General features: G+C 38.4%; 1 protein-coding gene across 1 annotated transcript in view; it reads right to left on the bottom strand.

Annotated features, from left to right (window-relative positions):
• The window catches only part of PIP5K1B (phosphatidylinositol-4-phosphate 5-kinase type 1 beta), a 102,785-nt gene that overhangs the window by 11,902 nt on the left and 69,668 nt on the right, over positions 1–21,215 (bottom strand). The window contains exons 7-13 of the mRNA XM_065740608.1: positions 20,006–20,305; positions 12,642–12,853; positions 11,240–11,323; positions 11,106–11,154; positions 10,600–10,684; positions 9,416–9,571; positions 8,593–8,737 (exon numbers count right to left, since the gene is read on the bottom strand). Of these exons, the coding sequence (XP_065596680.1) occupies positions 8,593–8,737; positions 9,416–9,571; positions 10,600–10,684; positions 11,106–11,154; positions 11,240–11,323; positions 12,642–12,853; positions 20,006–20,305 (1,031 nt within the window). The remainder of the gene's footprint in view (positions 1–8,592; positions 8,738–9,415; positions 9,572–10,599; positions 10,685–11,105; positions 11,155–11,239; positions 11,324–12,641; positions 12,854–20,005; positions 20,306–21,215) is intronic.

Here is a 21,215-nt window from a genome sequence, read left to right as displayed (position 1 = left end):
CACTTCCTATACGGCAGTATGTCCCAAGGGAAGACAGTGCAGAGTACCAAGGTCTGAGGTGATACTGTGTACTTAACAATAGCAAATTATCAGAATGTTCACTGCAGTCAGATATGTAGTACTGTTTTTATATACTCAAAACAGTGAGATTTAAAATAATAAAAACCTGTACAAAGGTGTGCTAGTGATGTGCTAGTGAGACAAGTCTTGCCAATACCTATTACCCAGAAATCACTAATCCCATTCATTTGATGGTTGGGTCAGGTAATGTCATAAGTACCAGCAGAATCCCAGATCTACACAGAACTGCTGCACACAGCACTGCCCCTTCTCAGGAAGGTTTTATTTTTCTGAATTAGTGGAACCACCTTGTGAATGCTTTTACCAAAAGAAGCGTCCTTCAGTGGGACCATGTGGGCATGTGTGAGCTCACAATTGACACATGAGGAATTGAGGAAAAACTGAGGATGAACCCAAAAGCAGGTGACACCCCTTGTTATTCATCAGAACTTATTTTAAGAAATGTACAGACTGATCTTTTGAGCAGAAAATAAACTAAACAGGCACAATGCAAATAGAGTACTATATTTACTGCTCTCTGTTAATTATTACATTTGCCTGATATCTTGAAGATTTCTGTAACTGGTAGTACTGTCTAAAGATGTTTTGAGAGGACCAACTTTTTAATCAGGAAATATGGTCACCTATGAAATCACAGAGAGTAGTTCTCTGAAAAAAATTGTGCATCTCTTCCACATACATATACATAAGGTTGGAGTAGAAACAGATGAAACTAAAGGGTTATTCAAGGCAATTACAAAGCGCCATACTGTACCACTTGCTCAAAATAGATGGAGGAACCTATGTTCACAAGGCTAGCCCTTTACTCTTGGTGTGTTTCTGGTTCCATCGCATTGCACACCACCTTTTGCTTTTCAAGTCAGCACTGATCCCCTCTAGGGAAAGAACCTCCACTTTACAAAAGACCAGCCTTACGAAGGACTCCTCTTATGCACTTTCATTAAGGAAATACTCCTGCTAGTTGACAGAAAAATCTAATTTCAGATTTATTTTTCTCAAGACTATAAAGACCACAAGACAGAGATCATTATACTAGCTGTAATTTGAGACATGCCTTAGTAAAGGTATCATCAGTGAAACTGGAGCATCATCCAGATTTACCTTCCACTTTGCATTTCAAGTGAGAAGCTGTTTTTGTGGTTTTTTTTTAACTTTATTACATGTCCAGGACAAGCATTTACTGTGCAAGATAGATCCTCTCTTCTATTTCCACAAATGCTTCATAAAACATCTCCAATAAATCCAAATATTAATTTTTGACACTACTGGAGATGGGGAGAATTCTGCTTGCTTAGACGACAGTATTATATATGCTGGCACTGGAAGAACAAATTATCAGACAGTAAAATTAAATGCATGTTAATCTTCTCTCTAACTGTTTTCCAATGCTCCTTCAGGACTGCAGGTAGCAGTGTTCTGCCCTTTAAACTAGTGTTTTTCACTTGGCTTTTCTGCTACATTTCTTCTTCTATTATACTTCACAGAACTGCTGTTCCAGCAGAATGTAATGGAAGCAGGACAATTTTTTAACTCAATTAAGTACCCCAGAATACTTATACAGATAAAAAGGCATATTGCCTAGGTCATTGACTACTACAGCAGCAATCTTATACCAGAAGAAAGGAAAAAAAAAAACCAAACTGATGGATACGAAGCTCCGCAGATATTACAAAATACGTGTTCTACTAGTACATAATGAGATTTCCAAACTACAGACTTTTCTAAAATTAAACAAGTGAGCTGAATCTAATATGGATGTGAGGCATGTATAGGAGTAAAAATTACTCATGTATGTATGTACAGAAGTATGCGTGTATGTAAAATACCATGTATGTAAAATACAAATGTGATCAAATACAAATGATCATTCTGTTTGAATGCAGACTTCCAGCAGAGCATTCAAAGACAAATTGGAGGTGGGGCAGGATCAGAACAAGAGAAGACCCTATACACATCGTGTACAAAAAAACATGTCACAGGAGCAGAGGTTTTGTACAATTTCAGCGATGCACGGAGTTCCAATTGTTAATGTGCAGATTGAAAATGGAAAGAAAAGACAAGCAAAAACTTAATTTTTACAGTTATTTCCTCCCACTCAATAAAGATTACCCATGAGTGAGCTCAACTGCGCTGCTGCTCTCATCATCTTAGAGGAGTCTATTTTATATCTTGGCTCTTAATTCAAAAACAAAACACAAACCAAAAACACAAAAAGCAGAAGTAATTCCGTCAAAAAAGAACCAGGAAAGCCTTATTTTCTTTAAGCTTCATATTACATATTGCGTCAGTTGCATTCAAATTTTCTTTCTTTTCCATGGGGATTTCCCCACTGTTTCTGTGCTTCTGTTTCTAGCATTGAAGTCTTCTTTCTCCACTTAGTTGCACATTTATATTCAGCCAGCATACAGCTAATTTTAATCAAATTTAGGCAGATTTGTCTAATGCTTAAATATAACATACAAGAGTTTGCCCATACAGAAAACCAGACTCACATAAGGCATATTTCTCTTATAGGGGGAGAAGTAATAACTTCAAATTCTTTCCACTGAGAATAAAAACAGCAGAAAGCTACTTTTGTTTCCTAAGCAGTTTTAAAAGAGATTATTGGATAAAATGTCAGGTCCTGGACATTGCAGTTCAAGCCGGGGAGTTTCAGGAAGTTTTAACCATGTAAAAGAAAATAATCCCTTGAAGACTTCCAAAATTTCAAGTGGTCTGCACCACAAAAATAGAAAAAAATAGAAATGCAAGATTGTTCACTGAAGTTTAAACACAGCTAAGAATCACAGAAACATCAAGGTTGGAAAAAGACCTCCAGGATTATCCCAACCAACCATCCACCTTTCACCAATACTTCCCCACTAAACCATGTTCCCTAGTACAACATCTAAGTATTTCTTGAACACCTCCAGGGACAATAGCTCCACCACCTCTCTGGACAGCCCATTCCAGCATGTGAACACTCAGATAATACATCTTTCCCAGTGTTCAACCTGAATCTCCCCTGGCACAGCTTGGCCATTCCCTCTAGTCCTACTGCTAGTTACAGGGAAGAAGAAAACCTCACCACATCCTCCCTTCATATACTTGTACAGCATGATAAGGTCTCCCTCGAGCCTCACCATCTCCATACTAAACAATCCCATCTCCCTCAGCCACTCCCCAGAAGACTTGTGCTCCAGACTCCCCACCAGCTCCAGTGTCTTTCTCTGGACATGCTCCAGGACCTCAATGTCTTTCTTGCAGTGGCAGGCCCAAAATTGAATACAGTACTCGAGGTGTGGCTTACCAGCACTGAGTACAGCAAGATGATCACTTCCCTGCTCCTGCTGGCTACACTAACAGAATGCTATTGGCCTTCTTGGCCGACTGGGTACACTGCTGGCTCATGTTCGGCTAAGCACTGACCAACACTCCTTGGTTAATTTCTTGCAGTCTTCCAGCCACTCTGCCCCACAGCTGTAGTGCTGCCTGGGGCTGTTGTCCTGAAAGTGCAGGACCTGGCACTTGGTCTTGTTGAACTTCATCCCACTGGCCACAGCCCAGCAACCCAGCCTGTACAGATCCCTCTCCAAGGCCTTCCTGCACCCAGGTAGATCAGCACTACCTCCTAGCTTGGTGTTATCTACAAACTTTAAGAGTGCACACAATGCCCTCATCCAGGCTACCAGTAAGGATACTGAAGAGGACAGGCCCCAGTACTGACCGCTGGGGAACACTTCTCATGACACATCATCAGTTGGATTTAACTCCATTCACCACCACTCTCTGGGCCTAGCCCTCCAGCCAGTTCTTTACTCAGCAAAGGCTACACATGTTGAAGTCATGGGCTGCCAGCTTCTCTAGAACACTCCAGGACACAGCACTGAAAGTTTTCCTAAAGTCTAGGTAGACCATGTCAACAGGCTTTCCCTCATCCTCTCATTAACTCAACCACAGATGGAGATGAGGTTGGTCAGGCAGGATCTGCCTTTCATGAACCCACACTGGCTGTGCCTGATCCCCTGGTTGTCCTGCACATGCCGTGCGGTCTCCCTCAAGGTGATCCGTTCCATAACCTTATCCAGAATGAGGACAGGCTGACAGGCCTGTAGTTCCCCAGGTTCTCCTTATGATGGGAGTCACAGTGGCAAGCCTGCAGCCCTCTGGGACCTCTCTGGTTGACCAGTAACACTGATAGATAATGGAAAGTGGCTTGGCTATCACCTCTGCCAGCTCCCTCAGCACCCTCAGGTGGATTCCATCTGGCTCCATGGACTTGTGGCAAGTCCAGGTAGAGTAGTACCTCTCTAACTGCCTCCCAACTGAATTCTGGGGAGGTTATTCAGTCTCCCTGTCCCAGACTTCCAGGTCAGGAGACTGAATACCTCAAGGATAATTGGTCTGACTTTTAAAGACAGATATAAAGAAGGCACTGAGAATCTTAGCCTTTTCCATAACCTCAGTGGTCATGTTCCACTCCTCACCCCCCAACCGTTAAAGGATGGAGATTCTTGTTAGCCCTCCTCTTACTGTTAACACATTTGTAAGAAAGTTTTCTGTAATATCATAAAACCATGACAATGATTACATCTGCTATCTTACTAAATGAATACTTGATCTTGCTAACAACAGGACTTCTTAACTAAGAAACAGCCTTTTGACAAGCAAGGAAGCCTACACCTGCTGAATACTGTATCATATGATGTTTGTCCATTTTTTCCTTTTTACTTCCCATTTTTAGATAAAGTTCCTTCTACACTTAAAAAAACAACCACCTTCCCCTCCACACTTACCCTTCTGCCACTCCTTCATGCTGCCTAGGTAACACCTCAAGTTACTGTAACTCTTCAAGGACTGAGGAATAATTTGGCGAAAAATAACCAGCAAGCAGTCAAGACAAACACTCAGAATCTAAGCCATACGTCTATGACTGCTGCTCAGTTCCTCTTTTTTCCAGGATAACCGGTCCCCCAGAACTGCTCTGCATTATCTACCAACTCTGATAGTTCTCGTAATATGTGCAAAGTCAGGATTAGATAAACGCTCCTCAAATGACAAAGTCTCAGGAGCCAGCTCCAGCTCAGCAAATCACCTCTGGTTTATAGCCACACTGGCAGCAATTCCTCACATCACAGATGCTGAGCAACTCCAAAGGTAATGAGCCCTCTTCTGAGATAAAATTCTCCCTCCTTAGATAATGTTGTTTGTGGTTGATACAAACAAGGTAATTCCAAGAAAATAAGGTTAAAAATATGATGCATGCCTCAAGGTATTCAAGGTACTCTCTTTTTTGTGAGCCAAAAAACAGCATGTCTTCTCACTGTGTTGACACACACCGGTCATTGTCACTGCTGGGAGTTACGGAGCCATACATACACTGCATTGGTACTACAGGATTTATTTCCCCTTAATGTCATAAAACAAATTTCTGATCAGTCGAGAGGAAATTCTTGTACTCTCTACTTTGTGCTAGGACATTCTGAAGGAAGAGGAAAGTAGCCTAAAAAAATGCCAAGCTAATTCTATTAAATAATTTAGAGTAGAATTTCATAGTCAATAACATATTCAAAAACTGAAAGCAGGTTCACATTTGTAAACAAATCATTCATTTAGGCTTTGTTTCAAAGTCTGCTTTGGGCTTTATGTTATCAGAGACAAATAGACAAGTGCTGAGTCCTCCATTGCAGCATTCTGTAATACTCAAAAGTGAGAAAAAATTTAAGGCATCTAAACCTCAAGGCACCATTATGTCTTCGGTGTTTTCATTTCCCACCTTTTCTCATGGTAGCACAGAAATGTCTCAAAGGTACCACAAAAATATGAGTAAAACTTCAGCTGCGTATACAAGGGCTGCTCTGCAAGTAAGATTCCATTTTATCTTATCTTGCTGGCTCACAGTGTCAGGGGCAGCTGCTGGTGGTGGTACAGCAGTAGAGGCCCAACCTTTCCACCAATACACCATTACATGTTTTTGCCATGTGACAGATGGCAGCACAGGGGCAACTCTGACTTGATGGCATCTGACACGGAAATGCAGATGAGGCAAAAGTGTCACTGAATTCCTCTATGGCGAAAAAATGGCACCCACTGACACACACCAACACTTGCTGAACATTTAGAGAAATCAACCAGTGGATGTGAGACCAGCGAGGCAGTGGGTGGTATATTTCAGCAGTGGCAACAGTAGTGTGAAAGATGAGCCATGTCCTGTCCAGCCATGCACATTTTCATCAGTGCAGCATGCAGGCTCTTGTTCATTGCTGGTGAAAATGCAGAGCTAATGGTGACTACATTTAAAAATAGTTTTTGTAGCTGAGAATTTGCTCTATCAAACAGTGTTGTTGTACTCTATGTGCCTGTTGTAGTTTCCATGGAAACCAATGGAAGGCACTTTCAGAGCAACCTACATATTAAATAGTGCCACGAAGAAGGAAGGATCGCTGGTGAAGAAAGTGGAACTTGGTACCAAGCTGCTTAATCCTGAATTGAATTTAATACTCAGCATATTCAGCAGCTTTCTTAACCTGTAAAAGAAAGCAGTTAGCTCCGAGACAGAAGCTAATCCTTGTGAACTGTATTCATATTGTGACATGAATTAGAAGTTGGCTGAAAGAAAAAAGAAAAAAACCGTCACAAGGAAACCTGGCTAAAAAGGTTACAGCACTAGCAAACTTGGCTGAAAAGTTACAGGGGGGCCAGGAAGGATGCAAGACCTTAGTGGTAAGGAGATCACATGACTATAGTGCAAGTCCTCTGTCTGACAGAGAGCCACATGCCTAGGAATACTGATGTGAGGTTTGTCCTGATAGTGTGCCGTGTGGTACTGATAAATCAGAACTAAATGTGGCCTGCAGATACCACAGTCCTTTTCTGATTTTATAAGGTAATAACAGGTAGGGTTGCATTACTGACAACATTTTAGGTAGTTTGAATCACATCTGGAGATCAAATCTAAACATAATATTGCTGTCTAGATCTGCTAAAAAATTGGTTCATTTTACAACATATTTACATGAAAAAATCATGGCTTGCTCATACTTTTTCCCTACAGTTAATTTGTAGACAGCAAAAAATATTTGAAATATTTTATTTGCAGTAATGAACTCATTATTTAATGAGTCAGCTCCGCAGTTCTCCTTTGCTGACTGATGATAATAAAATACTTACAAAATATGATGCTTAAAGAAAACAAGAAAAACTAAATCTAATAACCTTATTAGACATTAGATATAAATACTGCTTATTTAACAAAGCTAAACCTTGTTTCAAGACTAAGGAATTTTGAGGCCCTACAACCATCATAAATTGGACAAGACTTACAGAAGTTAAATTGAAGGAGCTCCATTTCTGCTAATGCGTATTCAATAGTAATGCTATTTGTCATACATATGAAAACTTGTCATAGTTCTGTAACAAAAAACTCACTTCCAAACCATACCTAATACAGATTTTATTTTTCAAAACAGAGCTGTGCAAGATGCCACATCAGTGAGCTTTCCTTCAATTTAAGAAAGATGAAATCCTCAAGGAGAACTTTGACCAAGGAACTCTGCAAGTTGTTTTACTTTCTACATGAAAGCAGTTGATGAAATTTTAATAAGGAAGTAAAATTCTACTACCTCAAAATTAGTTGTAAAACTCCTTAATCTTTTTGGACAACATACTAACTATTTCACGGTACATGAATTACTAAATTACTAGATTTACACAGACACTATATAATGCAGGATTTCAAATTATTACATAGAAAATTCAAGATGCTTGATTTCACAACAGTTACTCTACCTGACAAAAAACAGATAAAGAAATTGCTAGTCTGTGACATCACATACAGCAATAAGATCTCTAAGCAGGTAAGACTGTACAATATAAAATTTCTCTTCTGCGATCTTTTGGTAGCATTCAGGTACACAATTTCCCACAAGCCTTACTGGCATAACAATGGTACTGTACAGACATAGCAGCAAGGTATCCAAGCTAGCTCACAAGTTTCATCCAAACATTCCCATTTTTATCTGTTCTTGATTAAATGGGATTGGCTCTTGTCACAACCACTGGTGAAGGTTCAAAGAAATTCACTTCAGCAAATGGTCACTTCTAAAGAAGTTAAAGCAGACCATTCAGCACTGAGCACCTAGAATAAAAATCAGCTATAAAGGAGTTCTCTTTTTCTAGTAAACAGAAGGTTTTTTTTTTTTTTTACAGCCAAGCTACAAGTAATCCCAATCTTAGTACAGTTTGGCTTGTGGAACATGCTAAGTCCTACGTAAATTTTTAATGCCTAGTTTAGCTTTGGAAAATGATAAAAAATACTGTCACATTTATGCTTTTTACGTTGTGATCCCACTGCAAAATACATAAATCCAGTAGGATTATAGCAATTCTCCTCCAATGGAAATGGTCAGGACTGGTCTACACAGAAATCTCATTCAGATTTTCCCTTTGCAGAGCCTCCTCTCATTAAACACTAGACTTTTACCAGACGGAGGGGGAGTCCTCTTCTAAATGTAGCTGCTAGGATAAATTTACCTGCTAGAATAGAGCATAGGCTGATCACGTTGATAACGCTCATCTACACTCAAGGAAGAAGAAGAAATCGTGGTTGCCAGAGAAGCTGCTTCAAACAGAGATGGAGTGCTTGGCACTAAATCCGGCCGGCGGCGTGAGCCCAGTACTGAATATACAAAAATAAAGAACAACGTTAAGAACTTTCATTTCAAATCGGACCCAAGAGTCCTTATGCCACTATATGGGGTCACCTGGTGCTCCCACCTGTTAAGAGGCTTCAAGAAGCATGTCTGAACAGCTGATACTGTGATATTAATGTGCCCATACCAACACCTTACAGGGCAAATTTCAACTACTAGCCAGTATATTTATCGGAATAGAAAGTAACCTGATGGACAAATATTACAGAGCAGCATGAATATACAGTGAATTCTTCTAAGAGCCAGGACTGGTCTCACACTATGTGAGCCTTCTTTTCAGATGGGATTAGGTGGTTGGTTCTCCTCTGCATCTGGCTGGAAATGATCTCTGAAAGAGGCAGATTCTCTCTCTTTAAAAAGACTCTTAGGCAAACAAATTGAGCTTGAAAACGATGTGACATATTCACTTAGGAGTCAGAGAAAAGACGAGCTCTGGCTCTGGACTTAATCTGGTAACTATACTGGACAAATTGTTTTAGGATCTCCTGCAAACCTTGATATACAAACTACTTTTTCCATGCAGTATCCAAGAATATTCCAAACCTGAAGTTCTGAAGACTAGCCAGACTTCAGACCTTCTAGTTCAGGCTTTTACAAAATTCTTATAAAAATACAGTTCAGACTGTTGATTTGAAAGGTATTACCTTCCTCATCAAGGCTGGAGTAACTTTGTCCTTCAGTAATAATGCTGTGCTTTTCATCCCTCCACTCCTGGCTAACGGCAGACACTATTTCTTGTGATGTTGCCTTTAGGGCTGTGATGGAATTGCACCGTTTCTTGGAAGGTGAAGACCTTAAAGCTGTGTCACCAAACGAACACAGGTGTTGAATTGTCACTTTAGCGCTCTGTACATCTTTAACAGCATACAGAAAGGCAGGCCACCTACAAAGCTAGAGCTTCTGGGTACAGATTGGACTGCAGACTGTATACATCCAGATTAAAAAAACACTTATCAGATAGCTTAGAACTTAACCCGCAGGCACCGGCTGGATGCTCATCTATGAGCAAAATACTTCTGTATGCTTGCTTTCTGGAGATTCCTACTGATCACAGAACAAAAAACTCACATCGGTCAACTCAGTTTTGCATCACTGTTAGAAGTCTCCTATGTGTTATCAACCTGCATAATCAGAGAGATTGATACATAAGAAAACACAGACAGGAAAACTGAAAAGTTATGGTGTCTTCTGAGCAGTTACGACCATTTCCTTGAGCCGTGAATTATTCCTATATAATGATGTATGTGCTATTATGGAATTTCTTCCTCAGCAGCACGTGAAACCTGAACATTTTGGGGTAAAATAAACACTTCCAAGATGTCAAAGGATTGCATACTCAGAAAATGCTGTTTACAATTCTCAGTAGGGATTTCCTACTTAGAATAGCACTTGGAGTGATAAAGCACAGTAGAAATACATATCAAAGGGAAGAATGCCTACATTCAAACACGTTGGAGATGGTATTTAATCAATCTTCTCTTATTCAAATTAAATAAGGTCACTGAGGCTATTGCTATGACCAGAAGCAGCACAAGACACAATTAACTCACATGATTTATCTATCAATGTCAATATATGGAAACCTATCTTATCTTCATGTGTCCCTTAACACAACAAAAACAAGCAAACAAAAAAACACATAGGAAATATTTCTACATAATTCCACTACCAGAGTACAATCCCAGTATCTCTAATGAAGAAACTCAAGCTCTGCTAATGTAAGTGCTACATGACCATAAAGAAAGGACTCTTGTACTACTAAGACAGAAGCATTGCAAAATAATGACTATGAAAATACCTAGAAGAACAAACCTGACTATTTTCTTACCTTGAACTTTCTTGAAAACTCTTGTATTCATAAATTTTAAAAATCTATCAGCATAAAAACTTGGTCTGTGAACTGAAACTGTATCCTGCAAGATTGAAAAAGGTCTTAGTCACATTTTCTGTAAAAAAATCAAAATTATATTGTCAAGATATAAGTTCAGCACATCAGGTAAACTGCACCATATGTTTCTGGTCTACTCTACAAAACGTTTGCAGAATTTGAAAATGGTATTTTTCAGAACACGAGTTTGTTAATGCCTTGCTAACTAGCCACTGTCCTGTGTAAGTCATAAAGGCAAGACCATTCTACCTGCTTTCTGAAAGGTCAACAAATAAAATCAGAGCATGTATTGAGAAATCAACCTAAAAGATTTCAGAAACAGTTTAGATGATGTGGTGACATTAGACTACAAAGATACCAGAAGTCTCTCTTCCCTGATTAATATAAAACAAAGTTCCATTACTTAAAGAATCAGCAATTAAAAAAATAAAACCAAAAACATTTACCCCATCATAAACAAGAGCTTTCCATGAATGTTCCAGCTTCTTCATTAACCTAAGTGTAGAAAAAAAAGAGTCAGAACTGCTCTATAAAATTTCCACATTCACAAATACAAGTATGAAATTCAACTGTCACTCACCTGTAAGACTGTAGAATATCAATAATCCCCATAAACAGAAGCAGCTTTTCTCCTTTATGGCTTTTAGCTGGAATACCTCCCATTCTGACAGAAACAATAAAAATGTACTTAGAATATCTGGCTGTTGCTTTGTAGATGACCTACTGTACCTACTTACAAATCCAAAGAAACAAGACAATTTTAAAGCTAGGTGCCATGATGCAAATTCAGATGTAACTCACTTAGCACAGAATTGATTTTAAATGGCAAACTTGAAGTACTTTAGATAGACTGGTAAATACTTATCATAAACAAGGTATATCTGGGGATGACTTTTTGGTAAGACTGCACTGTGCTTTCAGCAGCAATACTGCCCTTCTAATTGTCTGAGTAGCACCCATTGTCATCACTGTTACATGATACCTTGTCTTCTATACATAATAACCACAGGAGCTTTCTTGGATGACCTATGTAATCCACTTTATCCTTCAGTAAAAACAAACATCTCAAACCAAAATCCAAAACCAACACCCCCTGCCAAAAGGGCTCGCCCAACACCTCTGCCATCATACAAGAACATTCATCACACCATGTGTAAAATACATACTGTAAAAACTTTATGAAATTCAGCTCTTTATCTAATTTGTATTCTAAACCTTAAAACATATGAAAACTCTACAAATGCTAAGTACCATGATTCTCCCATTTGTCTGCTGCAGGTTTAAATACGTTTTTATATCGTTAATTGTATTTACACAGACAGCTCCCTTGAAAGCTGTGAGAAAAGTAAATCCTACTAATATGCAATTAGACCCTCATTATACTCAAGAATTGACTATACAGACTAAGAACAGTGATTGTAATATCCTCACTGATTCTGAATGTATTTCAAAGGAAACAACAGAATTATACAGAACAACTCCCTTATAAATACATTACTACAGCAGCTTTTGCTAGACAGAAGTATAAGGGAAAAGCAGCCATTCTTAACCTCAAGAAATACTGTACATGAATAGGACTGCATTCATCAGTGATTATACAGGCCTATGTATTGAACATACTACTTTGACATTGTAGAAACACGTTTCAACATTAATAGTTTTCACTTATGGCTCATCAGGCTGTTACTACTTAAGACTAGATTATATCTGGCACTTGTATAACGGTTGTGTCATAACATTTCTTTCATAAATGGAACTAACAAGATTTGCTATCTGGCATTTAAAAGTATCAGTCAACTACTCAACAGTTTTACTTTCAATCTCCAGCAAGCCTTGATGGCAAAGCGTTGAAAAAGTTAGAAGGTAAAACCTTTCAATTCCTGAAATGCAAACTGAGTCGTGAGTGTTTTGCCAATAATTAACACGTGATGCTGACTGAAGAAATTTTAATGTCAACACTAAGAGCGTGTTATGGCACTTACGTGTTTGTTGTCTCTGTTACAACAGAGTCCCCTGACTTCCCAGGCCCCTGTATAGACTCCATGGCTGTGGAATAGAGAACTTTCTGACCTCCAGGACGTTTCCCATCAGACGCGTTCTGGGAGCTCTCACCCTCTTTTTCCCTCATGTTACTGTTCAGTATGTGTATTCCCAGTAATAGACTGTAATCCATGATCTTAAAACTTTCTAGAACCTATGAATAAAGCAGAAGCGGCTGCAGTGAAACAAGAACAGGCTACATACAATTGCATTATGTGGCAGCATTTTGAGAACCGCAGTAAAAACAGGCCTTCATAGCACACCTCCCCGTGACTGAGAAAATGTGCAATGTGAGACCCAAAAAATAATCTTTTACTACTCTTGTTACCTCCATGCTTCTTCAAAAACTAGAAAGATACTAATCTGAAATGAAACATGATGTTACTCTGTAATAAAAAAAAGACACATTCACTCTTTTTTGTTTCTTTGTTTATAGCATATAATGCGTTAACAGCTCCACTACGCGCTTATGAACTACGCATTTTTTCTAAAGTCATCTCCAATGTTTGTTCCAGATCCTTTATGGAGAAATTCTGCCTATGCTAAAGAAGTACTCTCCCCTCCAGTTCCTTTTTTAACACAAAAAGTACTCCTGAAGCATTTCTCAAAGTCAGAAAAACCTCTTTCTTTTCTAATGCTTGTGTATCATACAATTCTTGTCAGTGACATCATTGTGAGATCTGCCATGCCTCCATTAAAATGCAATATATTCAAGTCAGCGTGTAAACGTGAAGTAAAACAAGCAGTAATCACAGCTAGTAGGGTAACAAAAATGTTAGCAGACAGAGGCTGCATTAGTATCCCCTATAATGGCAGTGCTGTGTGGAAGGAGAGAAATCAGTTGCAACAGGAAAAAAATTTGCAGCACCATTCAACTCTCCTTCAATTCATGTAGCTCAGCAGTGATTTATGGTATGTTTTAGCACGCAATGCCCAAATGTAATGGTGTAATTTTGGCTGAATTAAGAGGTAGCAGTACATCTTTTTACCTCAGTGGGAACAAAATGTGATGACAAATAAAGAGCAGTAACTCTTAATGTCAGCTTACCAAATGCATAAATATTTTTACACAAAACACTGAGTTGGCACGTGAACTCTATGACATATATTGCAAATCCAAAATGAGATTTGTTGGCAACCTCCAGGAAAGGTTTAATGTTCTGTGAATTTGTGTAAGAAGGAAAAGGTAGTCTACAACTTAATACCCATCTCCAGAGACAATTTTGACTTCAATGACCAAATAAATGCAAAGAGGCAGGAAAGCTCCTTTCCACTCCATTTATATTTCTTTTATACTTGTCAAAGTAACTAGAAGCTGAATTATTTCCTGACAGCGGTATTTATTTCCATGAGATACAATTTTTGCACCACTGTTAGTACATGAAGTGAAGAAAGCAAGAGTAACACAAAGTAACCTAAGTGTGGAAAGGCATGGGCTCATACTGATTTCTAGAGAGAAAGAAGTAGATGAGACAGTGTGGTAAGTTCAACCTTACTGAGAATATCCCACACCAAGGCAGGTTAGTTGTGAACGGGACAAGAAATATGCACACATAGGTATGGCTATTAGCACTCCAGAGCACCTTTTTTAAACAGAACCCACCCATCTCCACTTCAGGATGCAAGAAGAAAACATATTTTAAATTACCATGTGACAATATAAGGAAATGTTATTGCTCATTGTCTGTTGGTGGCTATTAGCTTCCTGTTTTATAATCACAAACTGCAAGAATAGCACAGCAAATAGATGTGAAAGCCCAGACACTTGGCATCAAATAAATTCTAGAATTTCCCTTAACATTTGCTAGCTCCTAAAATTTGCAAAGAGTTTCTCATTAACTGCATTATATAATAATGTATCTAAAATATGCAATCAGTAGAAGTCTGCCACCACATACTGAACTAGTAGCTGTGCTGGCTGAAAAAAATACCCAAACAAGAAACACAATTTATCCTTGATAAAATTACCTCAACAGATCAGCTAATAACACTGTTTATGCAAAGCCAGATTTCAGCAGCTTGTCTAGCTTGGAAAAAAAGCATCATCACTTTTTACAGTTATAATTCCTGGCAATTTTTCCTTCAATCTATTGCTTACCCTCTTCTGAATTAGATTACATTAGAGTCATTATGATTTTACTGCATTTATTCATTATCTGCATTCAGGATTTGATGCAACCTCATGGAAAGCTATGCTATTATGTGCTGGTCCTTCTTCCTCAGGGGCCTCTTACGTATTAAAATTAATTTTTCTGACTACATCAATTCATCACTGCCACTTAAACCCACAGAACTTATACTGTAAAACAGACAGAAAAATATTTTGGACAACTTAAGATTGTGTTCAAAATCAAAAAAATCACTGGAAAGAAAAGAACTAGGAAAAAAAAAAAGAGGCATTCTGCTGTCCTAACTACTTTTCATAAGCAGCAAAAAGTTTTTGCTATAAAGATATTGAAATAAGTTCCCAATCTATTGCAAAACAACAACAAAAAACACTAAAAGAAATCACTGTTCTATGAAGGCACGTATTTACAGCAAAATGAGAAAGTGAAAGAAACCCAATCTTTATTCATGTAATTATTCTGAGACATGCCTTGCCAGCAGAATGGTACTGGGAATCTTTTGCAAGAACATTCTTGTACTTGGTAATGACAAATGAATGTTCTTGTCATTAATCCAACATGTACCTGTTTGTGCTTATATACCTGTGTTTCTCATCAGGATGTTGTCAGCTGGCCACCACACAGCAGGGCAATCTTTAGCAGCTCTAGCAGCCTCCAGCTGCTAAGCCTCCCAGGATCCTTCTAGCTGTAAAAACAACCTTGTCTTCATACTACATAAAAGCCCAGTCAAGCTACATCTCAAAATACATCGTTTCTGATCAAGGAAAGGTAACTCCTCGAATTAGATTTTCTCCCTTCTAAGCTAATCAGATGTTAAAGTGTTCCATGAGTCACCCTAGACAAAGTCACATCGAACAACTTCAGCCAGTGACTAAGAGAAAAAAGCACATATTTGTGCTATGTAATTTCCTTTTTATACCACATACAGGCCAAGGTAAGTTCCGACAGTGAAACTGTGTTCATGCTGCTAACCACAAAAGGCTACTGCAAGTCAACACGCAAATTTCACAGAATCAAAGAAGATACTACTTAAAAAAAGGATAATTTTTAAGTTTATGAAAAGAGAACTTGCAAGGCTTTAACCACAAAAGCAAGCAATTCCTCTCCTATAAGAATTTCAGAAAAGGGATACAAGAACTAATATGACAAATATGTACTTAAAAGCTGATTATTGATCACATTTCAACAAAATGAGAAGCGTTTTCTTGTTCTGAAAAGAAATAAAGGAAGAACAGAATATCTCACAAAAACATGCACTTCTCAGAAGCAAGTGTACAAATGTCCAATGCCTATTGACAGGCATCAAACTAAATAAAAACAATTTAGTCGAAAAGAAAAATAAAACCTTACTTAATACATGACAAACATTCCTGGTCTCAGAGTGAGCTGACTTTTCAATTTGTGCAAAACAACATCTGTCAATGTTTTAAATCTGATAGATGTCTTTAGCAGGCCCACTGAGGTGACGGAGAAGAACAAATTCTGACTTTATATGCAAGCTACTTAATATACTTCATTAGGAAAACAAAAGCCACTCTTGAGTAACAAATGAAGATCACTAGTGCTTTTATAAATACTATTTTTCTTTCTTCCTCACCATCCCACCCCCCCCCCTTTTATTATTATTTTTTTAATGTAGAAGTGGAATAAATCTTAAGGTTAGTTTTTAGAATATCATGTCTTTGCAATTTCTCTGGGGAATTTTAACCTCAGGATAAATAAATGCTGTACAATTTGCATATACAGTTTTTCTATCTCCTGTATTTACACCCACTGCAAAGTGTTATGCAAGAGGAGAAATACTGGGAATTGCATTCTCGCTGATAAAAAGAGGTTACTGCAGCATACGTAGACAAACGTCTTACTGAGCAGACACTAAGAGCAAAAGAACACTGCTTGGAAGAATTTCTTCCATTTGGCCAGTTAGTACAGTTAACTGAGCTGACATAAAGCCTTAACTAGCCCTTTACAATTTTGTTTTCTCTTGGATCCACCTGCAGGTGGAAAGGGAAAACACCATCAGCCTATTTTTAATAGAACAGTCCAAATTCCTGCATATCACTATTCAAGGCCATTCTGTATCTGTGCGAGCACATGAAACAAAGATTTACAAGAAAAAAAATTCCATGGCTATCCTTCTGAAATTCATGTTCTCATTTCAGTTACACTAATATGTTCCGAAGAGCTTTTCCTACTGTAATTTTTAACATATACCCTATAAAATTCTTATTTTTTTATAGATACAAAATTCAAAAGGCAACTTTCCTTACTCATATGTTTGGACTGTAATTTCTTGTACCTGAGAACATGCCTGATGTCTCCTCCTATGCTTTCTACCCAGAAAGTAGTAGTTTGCATATAGGAAATTACCTAAGAGCTTCAGTAAAGACCAAGCACACAAGAAAGGATACCCAGCCTTACTTGGACTTGGTAGCACCTATGAAAAACAAAACATTACTATTGATTCAGTTCTAGGCTTTATTACACAGAGTCATGCCCACATTACTTGCACCTAAAAATTCAGTGACATGGCTCATTCTTTACCTAAATATTCCTCCATACAGAATTCCTATGGGATTAGGTGTTTATAATAAAAGACAACAGATAACTTTGATGTTTGATGTGTTCATTTTCTGCCTTTAACAAAACAAAAAAAAAAAACATTGAAAATGCACCTTAGATTCTTTTACTGATTTTGATTTTGCTTAGTATTTGCTTAAAGCTATTATATCTTTGTCTCACCCTGATAAGAACAGTTTCTGTTAATTGTCAGAATGGAATTTTATTTGGTAATCACAGAATTTGCCTTGTTTTTAGTAACTTACAGTTTCACACAGCATAAGCATAAATAACAGCAGAATTACTACAAATAAAATACAGTTTAAATAGCAGTTATTTAAACAACTATCTTTTGATACTCTCAGTATTTAACGTTATATAAAATACAGGCACACTGGTTTCAGAAATTTGAGGTGAATAAGGCTTCAAAGAAAACATTTTCAGTGAAGGTGTTCAGGCCAGTAAACGTGTACCAGTTAACATTTTGGCTGCATTCCCTCTCTACTCCCCGTCACTACAATACTGCCTGCACACAGGAATATGATAGCTATTCTAAGTCTCCATGATAGTATGGAATTTGAAAGCTAGTTCAAATTTCCAACTGTATTTACACTCCTTTACCATAAACCAATTAATCGGTATGAACACTGTAATATTACAATTTTTCACTTAGCTAGGATGCAAAAAGCACAAAGATGTGGATAAAGCTTTCAGTTCCTACCACCTTGACAGCAAACACAAGTGTGGGGACATTGGAGCTGGATGTAAAACACACTGAACTTATACATGTCCTGAAACAGACAATCCAGAACGGAAACTGGAAGCAGCAGCCTGTGACAGATTTCCACAAATCACTCAGCTCCATCCTCTGTCTCAATAGGTATCCTCTTATTGCTGCAAAGAGGAGCAATGCATGCAGACTAACTCTCTAGCCATGGCCCAACTCTGCCATACCTGCCAGCGGACTTCCCGGGGACTGAGCTTGGCTGAGAAAGCCACAGCATGGCTTGAATGGGAAAAGACCATATAGCTGGGACAAAACAGACAGGCTACAAAGAAGGAACTGAGACACATGACCTGGACAAGTAAAGACTGCATACATTGTCAGTGAGACTACCTTTCAAGGTGAGGTGTTTAAGAGGTGTCTTTGGGCAGCAAGAAGAGTTTCTAGAGCTACAACAGCACTAAAAGGCTGACCAAGGAAAACGTTGGCTTGCTGCCGGGCTGGGTGTGCCTGTGACAGCAGGCACAGATAAGGTAGTTCCTCATCATGTTCTCTCTTGCCAGCAGAAAGGCCTGCCAGGCTTCTTGCTTACAAGCTGGGGATATTAACATTAAAGAAGCAAGAATAAAAGGTGCTGCTTACTGACTCTGAAGTTCCATACAGCACTCAAGTAACACATGCCAAGATTTAACCAAAAGCTTCTAACAAAGCTGGAAGAGTCCACGTTCATACACAACAAGTAAACTATAAATTCACATTTTTACTTTCCAGTTGTTCCCCATTTTAGATTGCTTATTACTTTCCATGTAACAGGTTACTCTCCAAGCTTTGCCTGGGTAAGTAACCTTCCACAAGTGGAGGAGTGTGCACAAAAGGATGTCCAGATGTGACATTCTGCATTATCACACATGGCAGTAACTCAGGAAACGCTCACTGCAAGGGGCTACAAAAAGAACAATGCATTATGTTAGATTAATGTCTAATGCTGAACATGCAGCTGAATGTTAGCTCAACCAGCTTTACAAATCAAGCACAACACGTTGCCGAATTCTGTGTTAATTAAACAAAAAGTACTATTCATGTGCAAAAAAACACTTTTCCATCTTGCACCAGAGGTGGCAGTGAACAACCAACTGATGCACTGGATGCCCCTTCTACACCTTCTTCCATCTATGCATTTTTCTATTTTATTTCCAAAGATTATTAAATAAGTCTTTTCTTTCCACAACCCTCTTTGATTACTTTGGACCTCTGTGGGATTTGAATAGCTCCTCTTTTTTCTAACTTTACATTTTCCTTTTTTTTTTTTCCTACAGAAAAGAAAACTGTTCTTTTACAATTCTATCTACAAGAGACACTGATTCCAGTTGACAGGGTCACAATGGCAGACACCCCTCCCTACCTCAGAAATCTTACGTGGATATCGACCGGTGCCTTTCAGCTTGGGGAACTGTCCCCGAGACTGCTGCCACAAGACACACCTCCATCATTCAGCTTTTTAGTTTCTGTCCACTTAGGAGACAGACTCACCAAAGCAGTGCTGTTCTTGCGACTCTTCCCTCAACACTCTTCAGTCTTACATATCAACAGTACTACAGGTCTATGTGCTGTGCATCAGAAAAGATTCATTAAAAACAATTAAGTGGAAAACAGTAATAAGAAATTTTTGAGCTACTCTCATAGATACAGCTGTACTTCCACGAATGGGTCTTAAATCCTATTAATTAACTAAAACACAATCATCATCGATGCTTGGACGTTCTTTGCTTTTTATAATTAAACTGCACGGAGTGGGACATGGCAACATAGAAAGCCATATCCTGCTCCCTGTTTTGTTGAAGGAAATCTGTAACAGATGTGAACACAAAAGCTGACATCATCAATAAGTTTTACTTACTCGACAATCCCGCTGCAATGTTTTCATTAATGCGCTGTGAGTTTCAGAGTCAAAATACAACCCCTCATGCATGTCTTGCAAGAAATCCAAGTCTTTGAATGTTGGGTTGGACTTCTCCCTCTCTTTTCTTGATGCTCGCCGTTTATACGTGGAGCCTTTCAAGTCATATGTGAAATGCATTCTCAAGGCTCGTGGCAAAACATTGTTCATTACAACAATTCTAATATTAATGCCTCCTGACTGAACACAATACAGCCCATAAAATTTGGGTAGAAGAGTCCTTGGATTCTGGTTCAGATTCTAGAATAAAAGAGATACTTTTAAATATGCTTATTTAGATTAACATACACTCTTGTAAGTTATTTTTATGCCAAAGAACACTAACAAAGAGCGAGAGAACAGAACATGCTTTCCTCTTAAGTGCAGTTTCCTTGAACAATTGATTTTCTTAAACACAATAACTATTATGAGAAGAAACTGAAAGTGAGAGGTCTACCATGGAACAAACCTCCTGTGAAACCCAGAGGCTTCACAAACCATACTGTTTTTTCAATGAAAAGGGAGAAACAGAAGTCTTGAAAGAAAAAAGAAAAAAAGGATGCTGCTACCAATGCACACTGCTTCTTGCCTGCTGGTTCCAATTTAGTTTGAACTGCCACAATCACACTTCCTGACAAATATGAATGCATCTCTGATTCTGCATGTATGGCAGGTTTCTCTTTCCCACATCCCATGGAAGTGTAGACTGAGCTAAACTTAAACACAGTCCAAAGATTTAATTCGTTATTCTGATCTGAAAAACTTTTGCATTTCACGTGTGGGAAGAAGTCTGGGTCAAGTGTAGTTCTCGCAGCCCTAACATGGCTTCTGAAGAAGAAGAGTCCCTGTCTCCATGAGGCTTTTAGTAATGAAGGTTAGTGCCAAATGATCGGGTTGTCTCCACTTGAGTCTGAGGTCATAACAGAATCACGACATATCAAAATAGAAAGGTGTTAAATGATCCAAATGCCACAACAGGTTAAAAAAAAACAAAACACATCCTTCTGAACACAACTTCTCTCAGTTTTTGGCATGAAAATACTATGAGAGGAAAAACTAGTTCAAGTCTTGCATTATTACCAGTTACAATATATACCTACGTGAATAAACTGCTTTCGTGGAAACAGATTAAAGCTTTACATCTCAGAAACCTTTGCATATGTTAAGAGCA

This window comes from Cyrtonyx montezumae, unplaced genomic scaffold (assembly GCF_038088225.1).
Source record: "Cyrtonyx montezumae isolate F1298 unplaced genomic scaffold, pur_monq_1.0 scaffold_29, whole genome shotgun sequence".
Lineage (NCBI taxonomy): Eukaryota > Metazoa > Chordata > Aves > Galliformes > Odontophoridae > Cyrtonyx > Cyrtonyx montezumae.
Note: the sequence above shows the minus strand (reverse complement) of the source record. Positions and strands in the feature narration are given on the sequence as shown.